At 37.3% G+C, this 8,496-nt stretch overlaps 1 protein-coding gene across 1 annotated transcript; it reads right to left on the bottom strand.

Moving 5' to 3' along the window:
• Positions 1-6,705: 6,705 nt before the first annotated feature.
• On the bottom strand, positions 6,706-8,040 carry LOC123824987 (putative U2 small nuclear ribonucleoprotein auxiliary factor 35 kDa subunit-related protein 1). Its single transcript, XM_045848407.1, has one exon. It carries the CDS (start codon positions 8,038-8,040, stop codon positions 6,706-6,708), a length of 1,335 nt encoding a protein of 444 aa, XP_045704363.1.
• Between the last annotated feature and the right edge of the window lie 456 nt (positions 8,041-8,496).

The following is an 8,496-nucleotide window of genomic DNA, read 5'->3' as shown; positions in this document are numbered from 1 at the left end:
AAATTATTTAAACTCCTCTATTTCTCACAGTGCCTAAGCGACCTTTAAAACCTTTAAATATTTAATTTGGCTGGAATTAATATGGCAAAAGATATGAGGTAATAATTTAATTTGATTTTTGTTCACAAAGTTATGTCATTTTTTCTAGCAATTTATGAACTAATCTATCCTTTCTATCACTGATTTTAGATGTCAGTTTTCCCAAATACTAATTTTTCTAATATGTATATATTTATTTCAAGACTATTCTAGTCTAGCAATCTGCTTATTTTCAAACTAATATTACAATAAATGTAGTTGCATGATGATATAATTCCTTCTACTATTTTTTTGCATTTATATTTAGCTAGCTGTATATAATCTATTAAATTGGGATTGTACTGTTTATGTAATGTTTTAGAATTCATTTCTTTTTAAGAAGTCATAGTTCCAAAAAAATTAAATTATTTAAAAATGTGAATTTAAGTAACTGAATAACATTCCATTATATATGTTCCATATTTTAATCAATTCTTTATTTTTTTGTTCATATGTCTATTATAAAAGTTCTTGCAACATACATCCAGATTGCTTTCTAAAAGTTTTGTTTTATTTATTTTAAGATATTAGCAGATAGGCCCTGGCTGGTGTGGCTCAGTGGCTGAGTGCCAGCCTGTGAATCAAAGGGTCGCTGGTTCAATTCCCTGTCTAGGGCACATGCCTGGCTTACTGACCAGGTCCCCAGTGGTGGGCACATGAGAGGCAACCACACATTGATGTTTCTCTCCCTCTCTAAAAAATAAATAAAATCTTTTTTAAAAAAATTAAAAATAAAATAAAATATTAGCAGATAGTATAAGAGTGGTTAAAGGATTAAAGCTAGGAAATTGAGTTCATTTTTAAAAATTACTTAAACATCTATTATGTGCCTAGGTCTGGGTCCATATATAAAACAAATGTATGACAGACACAGTTATTGCCTTTAAAAGGTTTTTAAGAAACTAAAATATGATTCTAACTAAGCCTTTAGTGTACATAAACAAAGCCTTGTGAAAGTCTCCATCCCATCATCTGTATTTTTGAGATAACAGAAATAGAGAACAAAGACTAAAACAAAAGTTTTAAAAATGTTATTGCTCCCAGAAATTACTTTACAAAAGTGCTTGCCAAGAATTCATTTCAGAATATTTTTGCTTTCAAATGAATATTTTATATCTTATGCAATTGCTTAATGTAGTAATAGTGTGTTTGAAAAATCCAGGAGACAATGTATTATCAGTAATGCATTATTAAAGTATATAATACTTATATATTCATAAAATATATTTATAAAATGGATATTTTCACATTAAAATGCAATTTATGTTTTAACAATATATTTATTAAATTTAATAAGCAATATTCTAACATGTAAATACTATTTAATAAGTTAATATTTGAAACCTGATAAAGATGACCCATACTAAGAAGGGCTTCTGCCCTGGCCAGGTGACTTAGTTGGTTAGAGTGTTGTCTCGTACACCAAAAAATTGCAGGTTTGATTCTTGGCTAGGGCACATACCTAAGTTGCATGTTCAATGCCTGGTCAGGGTGTATATGGGAAGTAAATGATCTATGTTTCTCTCTCATATCAATGATTCCCTCTCTCTCCCTCACCCCTCTAAAATCAGTAAATATATCCTTGGGTGAGGATTAAAAAGAAGGAGAAGGAGGAGAAGGAGAAGAAGAAGAAGAAGGGAAGAAGGAGGAGGAAGAGGAAGAAGGAGGAGGAAGAGGAAGAAGGAGGAGGAAGAGGAAGAAGGAGGAGGAAGTGGAAGAAGAAGAAGAAGAAGAAAGGAGAGGAGAAGGAGGACTCCTGGTGGCTAAATTGGCTTTTTTTTTTTTTAAAACAGAACTAGGACTTCAGGGACAGGCCTGAACTGAACTGCCTGTTCTGAACTGCCTGAGCTGTGTTCCTGCCATCTGAGCCAGCCTTTATAAAGGAGTTCCTGGAATCCTATTTCAACCAACAGGACTGAGGCTTTCCTCATCCAATTGGAGGTGCACAGCTCCAACCAATCAAAGCAGCTCTATTTTGACCAATCAAGACAGTGCTTTTTGGGTCCAATCAAGCTGTAAGGATTTGGGGTCTTCATTTGCTTGAGGATGGACCAGTCAGGAACGTGTTTCCAATGCCAAACTACCCAAGATGATTACTGATTCAGGTCAAAAGTGTTTACCTATGACCTTGTTTGCTTCCCCTCTTTTACTAGTCACCCTCCTAGTCCTTTGCATTATTGACAAGTGACACCATGTTCAGGTTGAGAACGTAACATGGAAAAAGGAATGAATAGATAATTCTACCTGAGGCCAGTGTTTCTTTCCACTCATTAAACTGTCTAAATCTCCATTCAAATAGTATTGATACAGTGCAAGCTATTATTTAACACTGTAGGGTCAACAAGGTATGTTATCTCACTCAAGGACCATTCCATCTCATCAATGAGATACAATTCCTGCATCCAAGACAATTCAAACCAGCCGTAAGACAGCATGCAGGCAAGGGCCAAATGAATTAGAAGAGAAAAAAAAAAGAATTAGAAAAGAAAGACTGATTGAGAACTATTTGACACAAAGCCTAGAATATGGCTGAAGTTAGTAAATGTTTCCCTATCAATGTTGATGAGAACAAGAATAACAATAGCATATAGAGTGGGAGTCAGAGGAAAGTGGTGTTTGAGACCACTCTGTTCTAAACTGGAGGAAGAAACTTTGTTTTAGTTTCCTGGAAGAGCATTTGAAAGGATATTCTCCCACTTGAGGTTACTTAATTGATTCTATAAAACCACAAAAGAAGCAGAGCTGTAAAACTTTATCTAGATTCCTGGAGTATCTAAAAGCTACTGCACATTTCAAAAAGCATCTGAGAGAGATTAAAAGGAGCACCAACCAACCTTAAGTAACTTGTCTTCAGTGACTTTGAATCCTTGTTCTTCCACAGAGCATCTGTGTGATCAACTTTTTAATATCAGGGGTTTAGTTCCTTCATCCATAAAAAGCAAGTAAAAGTCCTGTCCTCCAGAACTGGCTGTATTTGGTATTTACCATAACAAGGAGTGATTAGCATCTGTTAGATACTTACCAAACCACCATTGAATAAGGACTTAATATTTAGATACAAATTATTTTATTTTTTCTCAGCTTGTACTATATTTCCTTAAGAGAAAAGACTTTATACTTATACCAAATCAATAGTATTATTACCTTTAGCTTCAAGTAGTTTGTATTTGAGCCTTGAGGCTTAAGAAATGCCAACTGCGTTTCAGTCCTCTCTGAAAACATGAATACAGTTAGGTAATCACCAAGAAAAGAATGTGTCCTGTTTATAACATGGCCAGCAAAGTGGTACATTGAAAAGTTTCATGATCTAAAGACCTTTTCCAAAAAGTAGTATTGGGGTCACTTTATAGTAAAAATTACAGTGCAGGGAACAATTGACACATTTGAACATGTTTCATGTTTAGGGGAGTTTATATACTTTTGTGTAATTGTATCCATATGACTAAAGGCAGGCATATGGCCTTGGACTCACCAGTGTGGCACTTTGAAATTTCTGTTGGGAAGCCAGTAACATGAAGCAGCAAAACCCACAAAAAACATTTGACCATAGTAACAGACCCAGTTTATATACTCTCTGCAGATTTATTCAGCTATGTGGTAATACAATAAAAACTGTATTTGGTCTTTGTCCCTGGTAGACATATACCTACTCCAGAGGGTTTAAATTTGGGGGGCATAGATCTTCAAAAACCCTTGGCATTTCCTGAATGATAGATAAGAGTTTCTTTTTTTGTTCATAATGAACCCTTTTCGACTATATCTGAGTTTATACTAGCAAGGTGACTTATGGCTGGGCCCACAGATATGTTCAGAATGGGGGCTAGTTTGCAGAAAAAAATGAATGATATGATTAGAAGGTTGGAATTTCAGCTCTACCCCCTCCCCCCAGAGAGGAAAAGATGACTAGAGATTGAGTTCAGTCATATGATCAACCCAATCACATCTACGTAATGAAACCTAGATTAAACACTGAACAATGATGCTTGGGGACCTTCCTGGTTGGTAAATGCCAGGAGGGTGGCACACCCTGCTGCCACAGGAACAAAGCTTTCCCAAACCTGGGGTCATGTGTCTCTTCTCTTTGGCTGCTCTTGAGTTGTATCCTTGACAATAAAATTATAATTCTAAGTGCAGCACTTCCAGTGAACTCTGTAAGTCTCTCTAGAGAATTATCAAACCTGAAGAGGGATCATGAGAACAATGTGTAGGTGGCTGATCAGAAGTGTTGTGTGGGCCGTGGACTTTTGTCTGATGTCTCAGGTGAGGATAGTCTTATACAATTGAGCCCCTTAACCTGTGTGATGCTAATTCCCTGGTGAATAACATCAGAATTGGTATTTTGCCCTTAACTTGTGGGATTTGTGCTAACTCTAAGTAGTTAGCACCAGACTTGAATTGAATTGCTGTTGGGAAGTAAATGCTTCTTCCAGGGGTTCAGATTCTTGCCTCGCTTCCTGGCTGGAGCAGCACCAACTCATGTTGTTCCTGCTTTATCTATTCTCTCTGCTTTTCCCAGTGGAGGATGCTGGGCTCCAGCACGACCTGCATTACTCCCATTGTAGCGAGTGCTGCGGCAGCTCTGGGCCCCAGGTCCAAACCTATCAGACCCATGAAAACTTTGATTTTCCTAGTGATTGCCCAGAGGATCCAGATAGTACAGCCCTGGTGTCTCATGAGATGACCTTTCACCAGAGAAGGAACCAACAGATAAATCACCCCTCTTCCCTGCCACCAAAGAATGCTGCAAGACATGGTCTTGTTTACAATTTTTCCAGAGAAATCCCATGTGCCTGAATAACCACTGAAGGTTTGTGTGTGTATGTGTGTGTGAATTGTAACCATCTCAATAATGCAGTACTCTCCTGTTTTTCTTCTCTTTTCTCATTGGTCTTGCTTCTCCAGGATTGCACCCACCCCTAAATTATTAGCATATGATGAGCTTTGCCTTGGGTTCTGTTTTCTAGGGAAGCTGGTTTAGGACAGAAGTGTAGCTAGCAAAGTCCTGTTGTTAAAAGAAGCTGTGGCTGACAGCTTAGTAGCAGCCTCCCATCTGTGGTGTCTGCAACGTAAACTGCAATACCTGTGCCCAACTCAGAAGCAGGGTGGGCTCTGATGGAGTCATCTGGAAGTATTTTGGGCATTGTCCCTGGTTCTACAACCCACAAGCACATGTTTAGACCCCTCCTGGTGATATATTTGTAGCTAAAAAATCCTGTCTTATATAGAAAAATTACAAGCACTATTAGCAATCAAAACCTTCCTATTTTAGAGGTACTAGATATCTTTCCTTCTACTATATAATGATGGTGATGATTGATGACCAGCATGTTTGCTTTTAAAAATGACTTTATTTGAGAAAGTAAAAATTACCCTGATGTTCTAAAACAAAACAAAATAAATAAACAAAAGCAAAAAATAAAGAACATGTTTATGAAATTCAAAACTCTTAGAACCACTGGGGTTTCCCAAGAAGAGGACAGGATCCTAGCTATCCATTCTGTGGCTTTTGTTTGACCCAGATATAAGACCCATTGAGGCTGTTCCATTCTACAACTATGAAAAGAAGTAATTAATTGGGGGCTTAGGGACTGTTGGTGAACCAGAGGAGGTGAATAGGTTTCTCTTGTTAGAGGCTCATCTGGGATACAACAGGAACTTTACTCACTAGATTGAGACTCAGGAAAAAAAAATGATAGAAAACATCTCTCTCACACAGTCACTATCTCTTTTCCTAAGTTGTTTTTTTTTTGCCATGACCCTGATTTTATTAAAAATGGTCAAACAGAAAGAAATTTACTTCTATATAAAATACTCTGCAATACAATGCAACTGATAGAAAGCTTGCAAGTTAAAATGGACTAAGAATTTGGGACAAGAGGATTAAAAAAAAACAGTATACTTTTCAGTACTTTAAAACAGAAAATAAATTTAAAAATAAAAGCAGTTTGAGTAATACCTAGAAAAACTCATATAGATTATTAATGAGGTCCAACAAGATTCATGAAAGAATCAATGAATATAATATATAGAAACAGTTATCTATAAGGGAAGAAATAAACAACAAAACACACAAAATCAGTCTGGCGAAGATTAAAATAATTTGGATTATAGAGTTAGCAAAACGTATTGCTGGTAAATTTCTTGTTATCTTGTAAAAGGCAATTTAGAAATACTTTAGTGTTATGTCAGTTAATGTAATTTTATCCCAAAGAAATGATTTCAAATTATTTAAAGAACTATCATAAAATTCTTTAATAATGCAAAATTATAAATAAGTTTAAAATACAATAGAGATGTGTTAAGTAAACTGACATAGCCACACTGTAAATAAAATCACCTAAACAGATAGGTTAATAAAATATGGCCAAGTGTTATATGTAAAAATAAAAAAGTCACTTATAATCTTAACTATGTGTAAGAAAATGTGTATATAACCATAAGAAGAAAAAAGTTTAAAGCAATACTCAACTATTGATTTATTTCCAAGGGTTAGGATTACAAGTAATTCTTACATAGTTTAAACTGCTTATGGTTTTTAAACAGGATTCATCTACATGTGTCAAACTTGCTATCCTTTCTGAGTTCAGGGCCTTCTATCCAAGTAATGTATTGGCCATAATAAATAGTTTATTTGGAACTAGAACTTGAAATAGTTCTCTCTCTACTGCCTGACCTCCTCCTACCAGGATTCCTGTGTCTAGAGAAGTTAATGCTGTGACTTCGATGGCTCTGGCTCCCTCCACTCAGGCTGCCCTGACTATGGCCATGGTCCCTTCTTCTTTCTCTACTTTGTGAACTGAACCTTTCACGATTTTCTGCCATGTGTTTGTGAGATTTCTTCTCCCTGTGATTACTTTTCCTCTGGGTGGGACTTGGGCTTCTTCTCTTCCTGGGCCTGCCATAGTACTCACCTTGGTGGCCCATCCTTTCTGAGTTCTTGTGAAAGGAAGAGTCGGACAGATCTGGAGACATGTACATGTCCCTATTAGCTTCCCAAAATTCATTGTTGGGATTTCTGAACACGTGAAGAAAGTTGCAGTATTTTCCTCTTAGGCATTGTTTTCTTTCAAATAAACCACAAATTGCCGCTTTCCACCGGGTCACTGGGCAGAATTCACACTGAAGCTGTCGTCCTGCATACCATCGTCCGTTAAACAAAGAAAGGGCTGCTTGGCATTCTTCTTCTGATTGATACTGAACATACACATTGCCCCTCAGATGAGGTTCCAAGTTGCAGCTCACCTTGAACTGGACCACCTTCCCCACGTTCTTGAACTCAGGGAGCACGTCCTCATAGAAGTCCAGGAACTGCTGGTAGGTCTCCTCTTCACTGTACTCCAGGCTGGCATCAGGGTCATAGTCATCCCTTCTGCACTGCTCCATTCCAAACGTTGTAAACATGCTTCTAATGAGGAGCGTGGGGCTCGATGTCGGGAAATCGTGTTTACGTGAACACCTATCTCCGAATCTGCAAGCTCCCGTTTTACTGTAGAATGGGCAATTAGTTTGATCTTTCTCTGTTACTCTTAAGTACATGGGTGGTTCTGGGTTTTGCCAGGTGGCTGGACTTTCCAACTCTCTTTCCCTCTTCTCCTGTAGCATCTGCTCCTTCTGTTCTCTTTCTCTTCTCTGATGTTCTTCCCATTCTTCCCTCAACTTTCTGTCTTGTTCTTCTTGCCATTTTCTAGCAGCCTCTTCCTCCTCCTTCTTTATTCTGAATTCTTCTTGTGCCTTCTGTTCCCTGAGCAACCATTCTTCATGTAAGCTTTGCCTCTGTATCTCCAACAGCTTTTCTTCTTCTAGTTGTTCTTCAACAATATCCTCCTCTTCCCTTTGTGATATTTCTGAGTCCCTCAGTCGGGCAGCTTCCTGCCTTCTTTTCTTCCGTTTTTCTTTTTTCAGGGCAGTTCTGTTCTTTTTGTGGCTCAGTTTCTCCAGAAACATCTTGTTAGGAGCTGCCATTTTACATACACCGCTGTACCTTCAAGAGGAGGCCGGGGTCTTTTCCTAAATTTTCCGTGTAGAAGTCACTCACACTGCAAAATATCAGATAATCAAGTCATCTGCATCAAATGTTAATAGGACAGAACATTTACTGAGTCCATATCTTTCAGGGTTCTCTGCTAAATGAGATTCTAATTGTTTTGTTTTATTTCTTTGTTTGTTTGTTTGTTTTTAAAAAGGAATTGTTGGGAAACCAAACCAGAGAAAGTAGACTTCTGGCTATAGTGAAATGAAGAGATGGGCTACTACTCTATCTCACAAAAAGCATTAATCTGAACAAATTTTCTAAAAGATAACCATTTCAGTTGTTGGGAAATTGACCAAAGCAAAAATAAATGATACCTTTAAAGATGTTTCTTTGGGGAATGTACCAGGATTTCTGGTAAGAACAGTGGGAATCTTCAGCCTCCTTGT

Source organism: Phyllostomus hastatus, unplaced genomic scaffold (genome assembly GCF_019186645.2).
Source record: "Phyllostomus hastatus isolate PE091 unplaced genomic scaffold, TTU_PhHast_1.1 phas_contig_58, whole genome shotgun sequence".
NCBI lineage: Eukaryota > Metazoa > Chordata > Mammalia > Chiroptera > Phyllostomidae > Phyllostomus > Phyllostomus hastatus.
Note: the sequence above shows the minus strand (reverse complement) of the source record. Positions and strands in the feature narration are given on the sequence as shown.

Excerpts from the sequence above, each read along its gene's own strand:
- LOC123824987 (XM_045848407.1), bottom strand. The coding sequence starts at position 8,040 with ATGGCAGCTCCTAACAAGATGTTTCTGGAGAAACTGAGCCACAAAAAG.